This window comes from Primulina huaijiensis, chromosome 16 (genome assembly GCF_012295235.1).
Source record: "Primulina huaijiensis isolate GDHJ02 chromosome 16, ASM1229523v2, whole genome shotgun sequence".
NCBI classification, from domain to species: domain Eukaryota; kingdom Viridiplantae; phylum Streptophyta; class Magnoliopsida; order Lamiales; family Gesneriaceae; genus Primulina; species Primulina huaijiensis.
This window is the reverse complement of record NC_133321.1, coordinates 16,093,464-16,107,482: the sequence shown is the minus strand read 5'-3', so window position 1 is coordinate 16,107,482 and position 14,019 is coordinate 16,093,464. Positions and strand designations below refer to the sequence as shown.

Genomic DNA, 14,019 nt, shown 5'->3' with positions numbered 1-14,019 from the left:
TTGTATAAAATATTTTATTTTGAGTCATAAGTCTTAACAAAAATAATAATGGAAGTACACAGAAATTGTAGATTTGAAAATTTCATTCCAAGTCAAATATATCCTACAGTATGTAATTTTCTTTTTACATAGAATTAATTGTCATAATAACTATGTCGTACAAGCCTGGCTCAAAAAATAATACATATTCAATCTATAAGTTCCGTATATATACAAGTTGATGAGACTTTGACTCAACGATTAAGGTTGAGGTCATGAAAAATATTGATATCAGGTTTGAGTTTAGCTGATTATAGATAGTTTTCTTAATTTATTTAGGTAGATTTAGTTTTTTATCTATAAGTTAATAGTCCGAGATAAGCAAGTATTGGGTTCACGCTCAAGTCTCATCCGTAGTATGTGCAATTATGTTACATCTTTGTAGTTTAGAATAATATCTTGCTTTTACTCTTAAATTTTCACCTCATAAATATTTTCTTGGTGTAAATGAAATATATGATTCTACAACTTAAAGAGTTGTGAATTAAATGATGCATGAGCAAACAACGCGTTATATTAATTTAAAAACAGAATTATAATAAATTAATTTATAATACGATCTCTTTGTGATTTGAAAGATTTAAAAGAATCGATCCATGTAAAATAACTTTTTGATTTGAAGCAAATATACGTTAAAAATATACAACTACAGGAGTCGTCATAAATTGTAGAATGAAGAAAATAAAAAGATATAACTAAACTGAGAATAATCGAAATTAAATGATGACGTGGTGAATGAATTTTTTAATATAGTCTTGGTTCACTAAATTGCCATGTCATTGGTAAATTTATGTTTTTTTTTTGAGGAAAACTTGCAAATTTATTAAGAGAGGGCAAAGTCTGGATTTACAAGTTTTACTAACCAATAAGGAAAACTCCCATTCTTCCAAACAAAAGGATCGGGAGAAAAAATAGCAAAGGAAGCTAGAGCATGTGCAACCGTATTGGCAGATCGCCTAACATGAAAGAGATGTCGAATGCCATTTTGCTCAAGAAGTCGTCTAATATCCTCCGCACAAGATCCAACATAACTCAGATCTTCCTCTGGACACATGATTGCTTGCACCGCTAGAAGAGAATCCGAGTTAATGTGATTAATGAGAATATTATGCTCTTGCACCACCCTTATCCCAGCAGCAACCGCTCCGAGTTCGGCGAGGGCCACCGACTGAGGCTTAAAAATCGTCATACCAAACGATAATATCATCCTGCCTTCGTGATCTCTTACCACCCCGTCAATCGCAAATTGATTAAAGGTTTCCTTATACGCTGCGTCCACATCAAGACAAAGCTGATTGAAAGGAGGGGCTATCCAAGAGCAAGGTGAAGGGGGTGTAGTAGGCGGACATGTGGTTTTCAAATGTGAGCTTTGAGCAGACTGGAATTCATGCAGTGAAGCCTCACTCCAATCAACATTAAGAACCTTCATAGTGCTTTTTTGCTTGTGTACAATCTTGAGTCTCTCGCTCCAAACAGCATAAGTACGCATAGCAAACAATGCAAATTCCAGTTTACCCAGTTTCTCCTTCATCCCAATGAAAATATCAAACACATCCAAAAACCGAACTCCTTTCAAAAATAGCCAAAACCCAGAATATTTCCAGCATGGTTTAATAATTATTAGTTTACTAAATTGTATATTTTTTTAATCGCAGCACTTACGCAATGTTTGAAAATGATGAAATGTCGTCAGAATAAGTGGAAATTATTGCGGATGATGCTGACATGTCTGATGTCATATCAACATGTCGATAAAAAAGTAATATAATTGAGATTTAATAGACTAAGACCTTGAATTGAACGATAAAATAAACATGCAAGTTACAAAACCAAAAATATAAGTTTTTATTTAATTAATTAGGAACATTAGCTTGTGTAACGAGGATAAATAATATATTTGGATATATGTAGCAGTGAAATTTTATATTTGTTTTTAAATTTTTCAAAAGAAATGGAAGCCGTGTTTGTAACAGCTGGACTATATATANAGACCAATTTATTACACTCAACAACTATGTATTCATCACAATGATCGGCTTTGCTTGTAAAAATGAAAATAATAAGATAAAAAAAGAATTGAGCAAGGGAATTAGGGAAGCCTTATTCTCTGCAAATTTGCAACATAATTTGATGAACAAATTGATTCTATGCGAAAAGAATGTGAAATATTTTCAGCTGATTCGGACCCAAATACCCACACTAGGGATGCCCTGATGACACACAAACAAGAGATAGTATCCCGATGGTGCAAGATTGCCTGAACCGGGTGCGACGACCGGAATCTGATATGTCGATCTTGCAACAGCTGTTACGCTTCCTACTCCACTAAGAACCAGAAGTCTTTGATTCATTGAAAATGTATGTGTAACAAATGATGGTGCCACCATTGTCACCATGACAGAAGATACATTTAACCGACCCGAAGGGATCGTGAACCTGACATTGATCGTTTTTCTGTACCGGATTTTAGCTTGTGAAGGTGGTGAAACTATTGTGGGGCGCAATTTTGCAAACTTGGGATCTAAATATGGAGGAGAAAACGCTTCTATGCTTAAATCCGTGGGAAAAAGTTTGGTTTTAAAATCGTAGTAAACATGGGGATTGTTGCCACCGACCAGAACCCTACCATCACGACCGAGTATTGCTGTTGAGTGGTACATTCGAGGCCTGGAACTCGGGTTATGCACCTCAAATCTTGACCCGACTCGATTGTTTGGTCGGTATATTACCGGTGATAGAACCGGGTTCCGAGCGGATCCCCACCCGGCAGTACCCGAGCCCGCTCCGTTTATGATCAACACATCGCCGGTTGGTAACAACAACATATCCCCCATCACACGACCCATTGGCATGGTCTCCATCATCCAGCTTGGATTCGGATCGTTTATTCGGATCCGTCCACACGTATTCAAAGCTCCGATAAAAGTACCATTTGCTCCTCTTGGTGCACCTCCACACACCAACACTTCGGCTCCAGTACTGTTCTTCAATGGAAGTAAAACTGCAGAACCTGAACTAGGATAATTCCTTGGGTCCCCACCTGGGATTCGCGGGTAATTTTTCACCACTGCCCTTTTGACATAATCGAACAAGATAGCTCGATTATTCGCAAAAATGAATAAGTTGCCATCGCTATTGAGAAAAACAAACGGATATAGATTGTTCTCGAGGACTGGGACATTCGTCTGCACCAGAAATGGCAAGCTGTAAGCTTTATCAGCTCCGGATCTTTTCGGGAAAAATTCGTAACTGAACTGCCGCCTCCCACCAACTATAATCAGCCGACCATCCGGCAGAATGTGGCTGGTCGAATACCATCTTCTCTGTATAAGGGCACCGTTGATCTCTTGCCAATCACAAGAATTACTACCTCTGCATGGTTTGTACATTCTAACGTTGTGATCACCGTCATTGAATCCACCCATCTGAACAAGGGTCCCATCAGACGTGACGGCGCCGGAGGAGCAGAAGGGGTCAGTGATGAGAGTTAGGGGGCGGACGGCATTGGAAGCGACGTCGTATTCAACGGAATGTGCGGTGCAGTCTCTCTTGAGGGTGAGGTTCTTTGAATTATTGCGGCAGTTTCCGTTTGGGAGTGAGATATTTGATGCTCCAAAGTTCGTGGTGTCGAAAATGACGACTCGATCTGTGTTGAGCAGTTGCATGTGCATGGCGGATAAGCCGATATTGGGAAGGAGGAGGTCCCATTTGCCGGCGGCGAGTGTGAGAGTATTCCGGTGGAATTGAAGCAGTAGAAGTGGGAACAGAATGTGTTGGAGAAGGAAGGGAAGATTGAATGGGGGAGCTTTCATGGCTATAGGTTTTGTATCGTTTGCGGTGTGGGAGAAACGTGGGTCGTGGAAGATTGAATGGAGCTCTAAATAGACTTGCAATTTATGAAAATAGAGGTGGATCTTTAAACAAAATATCTTTAAAATTTCAATAATATCAATATTACAGATTTTTTGCATATAAATAATATTCACATGTATCAAAATAATTGATATGTTTAATATATTTAAATTAAATAGTTAAATAAAAAAATCCCTTGAATTTTAATTTGTTTATATAAAATTATACACCGCATTTATTTTGAATTAATAAGTCTTAAATAATTGTATGTATGTTGCTCACTTACTTTTAAATATCCAAGTTTTGTTTGGACAAATACTTTAAAAATATTTAGTGCTGTATGTTTCGTGTTTCCTTTAACAAATTAGGCCTCTCACATTCAAGGTAGAGACGTTGTTCCTCGACTTATTAATTGGATATGATAGCTCACACCCTCTCATTGCTTTCATTTCCAATATAATTATTTCGAATATTATTTATTAATTAATATTCTCATCGTTATTTTAGAATTAAGATTGGATATTTTACAAGTNTTATCTCGCGACATGTCTGTCCATTATGCTTGCACGACTACATAAACAAAGCCCGTCAAAAAGTTGAAAATTTTTAGCCGTCGGAATGCATTTTTATATTTAAGCGCAATAATTAATTTATCCATAATGTCTAAATTCACAATAAATTAAATTTTAATAGTTAGTTTTATTTTCAAAAATAACTGTATGAAAATTAAATTTGGTTAATAAATATTTTATTCTTTACTTTTTAAAAATTTCTTGATGAGATAATTTATATTATAATGTTAGGGATAAATTTTCTAAAAAAAAAAATTTATGTTAATACATATACGAGTTTGTGCAAAGGACGTGACATTGGGTTTTTATATCATTGTTTCATTTTAGGTTTGACTTTGAATCGTTAACTAATTAAAGTTAAATATCATTTTGTTAGATTTATATATATTTCAAATTATTATTATTCTTAATAATATATAATTTATTATCATGTGTAGGGACGAACTAAAATATTTTTTTTGGATCAAAAGTCTCATCTCATATACAAAATTCCGTGAAACCATCTTAGTATATTTATATTATATTATTATTATCATCTATATTTATTATCTATTATTATTATTAAGAATATTTACAATAGAGAAAAAAATGGTATCTTGGTTTCTTTCAATTTTGCTCTTTTATTATACCAATATTATATTTTTGTTTTTGTTTTTATTTTTGTTTTTGTTTTTGTTTTTGTCAACACACTTTCGTTTTTATTTTTTTAATTACAATATTCCAAATAACACTTTAATCTCTCAATAATTTGTCATATTTCATTTTAGTCTCTCGATAATTATAGAAAATTTTGTACACGAGTACCGCGTGTGCAAAGTAGCTAATTATATTATTAAGTCTGAGACATTTAGAATAACTAATTTTCGGTGTCATGATCTGTTTTAATAATTATATATATTAACAAAGTGTTAAAACTTCGATGCAAGTTATTAATAGCTTAGCGGATAGATTCTTTGTTTTTTATCAGGTTCAATACCTGATTATATATATATTTTATTTATTTATTTTTTTATTAATATATCAAAATTGTTATGTAGTTTTTTTTATTTTTTATAATTATATTTTATTATTTAGTTAAATATAAAAGAAATGAATTAAAAAAAATATAGGTGAATGTATTAGTATTTAAAAAGTACGTGCTGATAGGTAAAACTCAAAACAGCCCCTTTACAAATAAAAACGCAACTCAACCCCAAGGGGTAAAACAGTAAATTTAAGTTAGAATCTCGCTCCACCACAGAAAAGCTTTCGACTTCATTGGGGCATCCTGTTCCTCTCTCCAGCTCACCAATTCGCGAATCCTCTTTGAAAGCAAACATTCTTTGAAAGCAAGCATCTTCAGATCCGATCTCAGCAGAAGCCAATCCAAATTGTTGATCAAAAGATGTCGTCGACATTCAGCGGCGATGAAACAGCGCCTTTCTTCGGTTTCCTTGGCGCCGCCGCCGCTCTAGTCTTCTCCTGTAAGCTTTTCTTCGTCATCCATCGCGCTTTTTTTTTACGGATCTGAGATATTTGTGTTTTGTATTTCTATTATTTCTTTGTAGGTATGGGAGCGGCGTACGGAACGGCGAAGAGCGGTGTCGGTGTGGCATCTATGGGGGTGATGCGACCGGAGTTGGTGATGAAGTCTATTGTTCCGGTGGTTATGGCTGGTGTTTTGGGTATTTACGGTTTGATTATCGCTGTGATTATCAGTACTGGTATTAACCCTAAGGCCAAGTCTTACTACTTGTTTGATGGATATGCGCACCTTTCTTCTGGACTCTCTTGTGGTCTTGCTGGCCTGGCTGCTGGTATGGCCATTGGAATTGTCGGAGATGCTGGTGTCAGGTGCGATTCTTTGTCTTAACTTGTCGTGGCTTCCAATTTTCTGTTATTGGTATTAGATATGGATGATTAAGCATTGTGAATGAAGTTACCTGTTAAATTTTGATGTCAATTAGCATACAGTTAGTGGGCTTGATTTTTCCGAACTTAATATATTCTTTTTGTTGGGACGTTTTGCTATGATCTTGTTGGTTGTACACTCGTTTGGATTTTCTTACAGGGTGAACTCTGTGACTTGTCAATATGCTAAACAGGAAAAATTGGGTTTTTCATTAGTTGTTTATCATTTTAATTGTTAATTCCTTTGTCTTTTAGTTTATGTGGCAACAAGAATGTTATTTCACCACTGAGAATTGCTCTTCTAACTGTTTATTTTTATTTATGGTGTTCTTGTGATTCTACCAATACAAGTTCTTCGTGAGAGTTGAGTGAAAACTAGATGTTTGACAGACTAAGTAAGAAGTCGTCGTGCTTAATTGTCGGGTTATCAGATGCCTTCCATTTGTCAATTCACCTAAATATTTTCTCGAAAGCCTTCTTGAATTGTCTTATGTTTGTGTAAAATTATCTTTGACATTTAATCAGATGGGTTATTTTATTTCTTAGTGAGCATGGGTAAGGCAAAAGCATTCTCGGCCTTGTTTTGAGTTAATGCTGAACTGTTCTATTTTGGTTGAGATAATGCAAGGATTTATCTCTTTCTGAGTCAAAGAGTCAACTTGAGTCCAGTGCTCTTGTATTTCATTATCATTTAATCCGAAGATGTGGTTTCCGTTGCAAAGAGTGATAATTTATGTCTCGATTTATCTTTGGCATTATTCAGTGATTGGCTTTATTCCTTTTGAATGTCTTTTTATCTTTATGAGATGCAACGATATTCATTAACTTTCATATTATTCCCTGATAGGGCCAACGCTCAGCAACCAAAGCTGTTTGTTGGGATGATTCTTATCCTTATTTTCGCTGAAGCCCTGGCTCTTTACGGGCTCATTGTTGGCATCATTCTTTCTTCTCGTGCTGGTCAATCTCGAGCAGAGTAAGAGAGTATTATTGCTCTACAGATGTGACAATTTCTCGCTCTCAAGTGAGAATCAAAATCTGTTTTTCCTTGGTTACGCTGGTGATTTTGGCCGTGGCAATGTTTTTAGGTTCATTTATACCAAAATAATTGAGTGGTTGATATGTTATGGAAGTAGATTTTACATGGGAAGTTTGATTTTCCCTGAATAAATTTCCTGATGTTCTTAAGGTGATTTATCTTTCTTTTTTTTTTTTTTTAAGACAAAAAGAGACGAGTTTGGTCATTCTATTATCGTTGGAGTTGGATTTATTTATCCGGAAAAAAGATAGATATATGGCTTTATCCATGTCCATTTATAGTTTGAAAAATGACTCTGATCAAACATCCATTTTGAATTACGACATTTTTCTTTTTGGGTTGAAAATTGACCTTCTAACATATGCAGGAAAAACAAAGACCAAACAAACGTTAAATTTTTAAAATGTCTGATTTCAAATTCATATTTGTCGTTTCCGCACCCTCATCATTTAACTATTCTCACATATTTATTTATTTTATATCTTTTTTCATTGTAAATTTTATGTTAAATAAATTAATTAAAATTTTATAAAAATTAGTTTAAAATTTAACTAATAAGTAAATGTTGAATTTGGATACAATTATTTATTTGATATAGGTTAATAAGTTTTTTTTAATCATCTTACTAATTATTAAAAGTTTTATATCTCTTAATTATCGAAAATAATATATACATAAATATAAAATATTATCCGTTGATATCCTTTCGGCCATATCAGTAACTAAAATTACATTCAACCATTCCTCCCCAAAGAATACAACAACAATAACATACAAACATTTCACACCAAAATGAGATCGCTATATGAATTCTTCCACGTCATTGTGATTTATCTTCTACTAGTAAATTATGTATACATTATAATAGTAATTTATATAATATTTTTAAATACTTAATTTTATGTTTAATTTAATAATAACCGATGGAAATTAGTGAAAAAAACATGGTGCATTTGAAAGAGTAATACTGAAAATAATTTATAAGTTACGACAACAATATTAAAAAATTTTGATTTAAGGACAATTTTAAAAACAAAAATGGTATAATCTAATTGACAGATTTTTTATATAATAATATAGATATAATGATATATATCTCATATATAAAACACTTAGAAATTAACACAATAAAAAGTTTCAAAAATTATTTTCACCGTATTTAACAAATATATAAATTTTCGCCTTCTGTAAAAGGCCGTTTGACACGACAGTGATGAATCACTTTCAACAAAGTACTCTTCTGTCTCCATCTTTCATCATTTACTCAATTCACATCTCTCAACACTACGCACTTTATGTGTAGCAACTGCAGTACAATTCGTCTTTTTTATAATTAATTTCTATTTTCATTTATTGTTGTTGTGTTGGAGGAGTGTTTGGTAGTTGGAATGAAAAAGAGCACATGAATGATGAAACAACCCCACGATCGATTGATTTAAAATGGTGGTGATTGTCAGAATATAAAAACTATTACTTTAATGATTATATTATGTGATTTTTTAAAAGTTCTTGAATGAGTTTCAATATTTGATCTATTAATGGTTTTAACATAATATCAGAGAAAGATTAATATATATGCTTGAGATTTTCAATTGCTCGTTTTATAAAAATTTAACGAGTACAATTCAGTGTTGATAACAATAATTCATATGTTGGAACAACCAAGTATCTATTAAATGGCGAAGCGGTGCAATAATCGAGAGGATGGCTGTTAAAGAACTATTATTGCTGAAGATAATGTTTGAACTGCGGTATATTTTGAAATTTTGAACTGCATTGATATCACAAAACTTTAAAATTTTGAGACTTCATTTAATTGTTAAATGTGGAAGGGCGTGACTCGTGAGTTCTTCAATCCCATTCCACTTACGATTAAATTGTTTCACTAACTTATGATTTAAAAAGTAATGGAAATATCCACACGTGTATCCGATGTTCTTTTTTTTTATATGATTACATAAAGAAAGGAGAAAGCCTAATATATATGACAACTGGCCAAACAACTCCCAGATGTCCTGCCACATATCTGCCCAAAACGACAAGATTGTGCCCCACGTGACTGGTCAAACTGATAATTTAGACGTGGGTTGTGTTTGGACCCCTCCAAAAAAATAATAAAATTACTCAAAACTCGACCAATCAGATGTAGACTTACCCTTTTCTGATAAAGTCTGTCTGCATATTTTACGTTTGGAGACACTGACCAAACCAACGGCTATTTTTCTCAAATTCTGTTTATACATCGAAAGATGCGATGATACGCCAGGTGCCGTTTTAGTTTCATGTCCTTTTTTCTATGTTTAGATTATATTAAATAATTTATTCTGGTGCAATTTTTCGTACGTTGCATGAATATAAGGGCATTTCTGTGATATAAAATTCTTGTGGCCGAGGGTATTGTTGTCGTGGGAATATATTTATAAACACTGAATTTTATAAATTTGAGCAAGCTAAATTTATGTTAGGTGCGATAAGATATATCTTTTGTTACTTGAAACATTGAATTGGTTAATATATTAACGAAAAAGTAATGAATTTCCGTTTGATGAAAGCATGCAAGAGTTTTTTACACAAGAGATTGAATCTCAGACAAATTTCAATGCGATCTTAATCATCCATGCATGCAAAGAATAGACACATGACTACATAAATGATTGAATTCTAACAGAACATCGATTTTCAGTTGGGTGAAGGAAGCGTCGTGGGATCAGCCGAGGAAGGAAGTTCTTGACCTAACCGACAACCTTCGAGCATGAAAACTACGTCAGTCATAGAAGGCCTCTCCATAGGGTCAGGCATTGTGCAAAGCAGTCCAACTTTAACCCCTAGCAAGAACTCTTCCCATTCAGATGACTCGGGGTCGAGCTCGAGCAAACCTGGCTCGAGAAGCTCTGAAACTTGGCCCCTTTGTAACTGCCTCTTCACCCATTTAACAATATCCTCATCTTGAGTGAACATAACCGGTTTTTTCCCAGTTAGAATTTCCAACACCACGATCCCGAAACTATATACATCCGCTTCTTTACTCGGTTCCCCTGTTAGGGTGGCTTCTGGTGCCACATAACCGATTGTACCCACTGGTGTGGTAGATGTGGAGGCTTCAGCTGGAGTTGGTATCGTTACTTTATCTAACCCAAAATCAGAAAGATGGGCTTCAAAATCAGCATCAAAGAGGACATTTTGTGGCTTTACATCACCATGGATTATAGAGACAGAATGCAAGAATGCTAGACCGCGAGCAATTCCTAGTGCAATAAGGTGACGCATTGGCCAGTTTAAGACATGCCCTTCTTGGTGTGATGCTTCTTGAAGAAGAGTGCCCAAGTTTCCATTTGGCATGTAATCGTAAACAAGAAGTCGCATATCAGGAGGTGGCCCTGCATAATAGCCTCTAAGAACTGTTAAGTTGCGGTGTTTAACTTTTCCAAGATATTCGGCTTCTTTACGGAAGGTGTTCTCTTCGATAGATGTGCTGGGAAGACGACGAATTGCGAGAACCATTCCATCAGCATAAGTGGCTTTAAACAACAGCCCATACTTACCCCTGCTCAACACGTTTTCCTCATCAAATTGCCTCGTGGCCTCCTCAGTTTCTGCATATGTAATCTTGTTATTGAACATGATAAGCTTCGGAGCCCCATTCTCTCCACTTCCTCGCGCCCCTTGTGAACCAGGACTCGGGCTCCGTTTCTTCTCTCCAGCTGAATCAGCTCGCAACTTCTTGTGCCATCTTAGGAGACTGTAAATGTACCCACAACAGCAGAATAGCAATATCAAGCTCCCAGCTACAGCAACAGTTATAAAAAGAATCAATCTCCTCCTCTTTCGTTTTTTCGTGCTAATGCAGTTCTTTTTCAAAGGCCTCCCACACAAATTTTCATTCATAGCATAAATGCTAGGATCACTAAATCGAGAAGCTAAGGCCCCTGGAATCTCACCCTCGAGATCATTAACCGACAAATTTAAGTGCTGCAAGGTAGAAATTGTCGAAAGATTTGCTGGGATAACTCCAGTCAGATTATTTGAAGAGAGATCCATTTCTGTTAAGTTCGATAACCTGGGCAATGTTTCAGGAATGCGACCTGAGATGTGATTTGAATCCAATAATAAAGCAAGCAAAGATGAACAGTTGGAAATTCCTTCTGGGATTTCACCAGTTAAACTGTTCTGGCCCAGGTCAAGCCTCTGTAAATCAGATAAAATGGAAAATTCACTGGGAATATCACCGGTTATGCCATTTTCTCTCAGCTCTAGAACTTCAAGACTCGAACAATTGCTCAATTCGACGGGAATTGTACCATTCAATCGATTGTGTGACATCAAAAGAACGACCAATGATCCCAGAAATCCATAAGTAATCGGAACCCCACCATGAAAACTATTTGATGAAAGATTAAGATACTGCAAACTAGACAAACTACTGAACCCTTCAGGCACTTCACCGGACAAGGAATTATCATCCAAAGCCACAGTTTGTAAATTTGGCAATCCAAAGAGCTCAACAGGTAACTCTCCTGACAAATTTTGCTTACTCAAATCAAGACTTTTGAGTCTCATAAGATTCCCAATGCTCGAAGGAATCACTCCTGAGAACCCACAGCCACTCATATTCAGAACCTCCAACCCCTTCAATTCCCCAACGTTCAGCAGCACTCCATCTGAAAATTTGTTGTTGCTCAAATTCAGGGTGCTCAGATTGCTAAGTCTCATCAACTCCACCGGCACAGTGCCAGTCAACTTATTATCACTCAAATCCAACGACTCTAACGAAGTTATACCCCCTAGACTCGCTGGAACCAAACCAGTGAACAAATTCCTACCAAGAATCAACGCATTCAAACTCTTCATTCCTCCCAAAAAATCTGGAATCAAACCCGAAAATTTATTATTCCCAAGATCGAGAACTTTCAGGGAAACAAATTTTGTCACACTTTCAGGAATTCCCCCAGTTAAAGAGTTATTACCCACTCTAAACAACTCCAAATCGACTAAATTCCCAATGAGATCTGGTAACATCCCAGAAATTGAATTCCCTGAAATATCTAAACTCTTTAATGTAGAAATATTGTTTAAAAAATCAGGGAACACACCATTTATCTGATTCTCGTGAAGGTCTAAAACTTCAAGAACACTAACACACGTTCCTCCATTATTACTGTCGATTCCCGTGAACCGGTTAGAACTCAGGATAAGAATTTTGACTGTAGCATTTATTTCCGAGATTTTGCAGAAAAGTGACGAAGAAACCATACCGGAGAGCTGATTATTCGGTAGGGAGATGACTTGAAGACTTCTGAGTGACCCCAACGTAGCCGGCACAACGCCGGAGAGCATATTATCCCCCGCGCTGAAGTGGATAAGCGAAGAACAGTTCGCAAGGGCAGATGGAATAGTACCGTATAGTACGTTATCGTCGAGCCACAAGTACTGTAACTGCTGCAACGCTCCGATATTTGCCGGAATCGAGCCGGAGAAAAAGTTGAATGAAAAATTGATGAGCTGGAGCTGGTGGGTCGACGAAAAACTGGCTGGCATTTCGCCGGAGAACGAGTTTGAAGAGAGATCAAGAACTTTCAAGCTCACCTGAAGCTCCCCGTATACTTTTCCGGATATGAAATTATGAGCTAGGTCAAGAACTTGGAGATTCTTGAGATTCGAGAAAAATGCGGGGGGAATTTCTCCCGTGAGTGAATTGTACTGCAAATATATAACACGTAGAAACGAGCACTCGGCCAGTGAGCTTGGGATTGAGCCATTCAAGTTGTTCGAATGCAGGCTCAACCGGCGCAGCAGGCGCAGGTTGCCAAGCTGGTCGCTGAGCCGGCCGCCGAGCTGCATCCGTGGCAGACGAAGCTCGTGCACCCTGGCATCGGCGCACAGAATGCCGCTCCAGTCGCACGGCGCTGCTGGCGTGGAGGCATCCCAGCCATCCATCACGCCTCGAGGGTCGTGCAGATGGAGTTTGAATGAAAGTAACGCCTGGATTTCGGAGTCCAGGCCGGCGCATGTTACGGCATCGGTTACGGCTGCCCAGAGCACCACCACGAAGAGGATACTAGCCGTTGGCATGGGAGGAAACGAAGAATGGCGACGATATGCAGGTGAAATTCTAGGAATGCGCAAATGGTGCGTATTGTAGCAGTAGCAGAGAAGAAATGGAATCAAGGAAGGCCATACAGCGCGGACCGTGCAGTCGGTTTTTTCTTTTATAGTGACAATTTGAAAGTCGCTAAACATGATTAGTCCAACACACAATGTTTTCTTATTTGATTGATTCCGAGTTACGAGATTTTCATTACTAATGATTTATTAAATTCGAATACTCTTTAATCCATATTGTTAACACTGCTCTATAAATCCGCCTAGTGGCGGCAGACTGCCTGGAAAAAGGGTTAGTCGACGTGGCGAAGATGATTTTGCTTCCAATAAGAAGAAAATCGTAATGATGATAATAACTTAATTTAAACAACGATTCAATATCATAAAATAAAAAATCATCCTATTTTTTTTTATCATCAGTGTTCTCATCACATACATCAAACAACGATTCGATATTCAAAAATCAATATATAAAAAATAATGTAAAGATATTAAGATATAATGTAGAATATTATAAAAATTAATTTA

The 14,019-nt window shown here is 36.2% G+C and overlaps 4 protein-coding genes across 4 annotated transcripts; 1 reads left to right on the top strand and 3 right to left on the bottom strand.

Moving 5' to 3' along the window:
• Positions 1–862: 862 nt before the first annotated feature.
• On the bottom strand, positions 863–1,570 carry LOC140961073 (uncharacterized). Its single transcript, XM_073419388.1, has one exon. The coding sequence runs from the start codon at positions 1,568–1,570 to the stop codon at positions 863–865; it is 708 nt and encodes a 235-aa protein (XP_073275489.1).
• Positions 1,571–2,210: 640 nt separating this feature from the next.
• On the bottom strand, positions 2,211–3,858 carry LOC140960715 (aldehyde oxidase GLOX-like). The gene has a single exon (XM_073418960.1). The coding sequence runs from the start codon at positions 3,849–3,851 to the stop codon at positions 2,211–2,213; it is 1,641 nt and encodes a 546-aa protein (XP_073275061.1). The 5' UTR covers positions 3,852–3,858.
• A 1,825-nt stretch (positions 3,859–5,683) lies between these two features.
• LOC140962030 (V-type proton ATPase 16 kDa proteolipid subunit) lies at positions 5,684–7,563 on the top strand. Its single transcript, XM_073420873.1, has 3 exons — positions 5,684–5,926; positions 6,011–6,296; positions 7,201–7,563. The coding sequence occupies exons 1-3, from the start codon at positions 5,848–5,850 to the stop codon at positions 7,331–7,333; spliced, it is 498 nt and encodes a 165-aa protein (XP_073276974.1). The 5' UTR covers positions 5,684–5,847; the 3' UTR covers positions 7,334–7,563.
• A 2,359-nt stretch (positions 7,564–9,922) lies between these two features.
• On the bottom strand, positions 9,923–13,593 carry LOC140960936 (uncharacterized). The gene has a single exon (XM_073419259.1). The coding sequence runs from the start codon at positions 13,459–13,461 to the stop codon at positions 10,072–10,074; it is 3,390 nt and encodes a 1,129-aa protein (XP_073275360.1). The 5' UTR covers positions 13,462–13,593; the 3' UTR covers positions 9,923–10,071.
• Between the last annotated feature and the right edge of the window lie 426 nt (positions 13,594–14,019).

Bases quoted from the DNA above. Each gene is read 5' to 3' on its own strand.
- LOC140962030 (XM_073420873.1), top strand. From the start codon at position 5,848: ATGTCGTCGACATTCAGCGGCGATGAAACAGCGCCTTTCTTCGGTTTC. The intron at 5,927-6,010 runs GTAAGCTTTTCT...ATTTCTTTGTAG, and splicing joins CGCCGCTCTAGTCTTCTCCT to GTATGGGAGCGGCGTACGGA. The intron at 6,297-7,200 runs GTGCGATTCTTT...ATTCCCTGATAG, and splicing joins GTCGGAGATGCTGGTGTCAG to GGCCAACGCTCAGCAACCAA.
- LOC140961073 (XM_073419388.1), bottom strand. From the start codon at position 1,570: ATGAAGGAGAAACTGGGTAAACTGGAATTTGCATTGTTTGCTATGCGT.
- LOC140960936 (XM_073419259.1), bottom strand. From the start codon at position 13,461: ATGCCAACGGCTAGTATCCTCTTCGTGGTGGTGCTCTGGGCAGCCGTA.
- LOC140960715 (XM_073418960.1), bottom strand. From the start codon at position 3,851: ATGAAAGCTCCCCCATTCAATCTTCCCTTCCTTCTCCAACACATTCTG.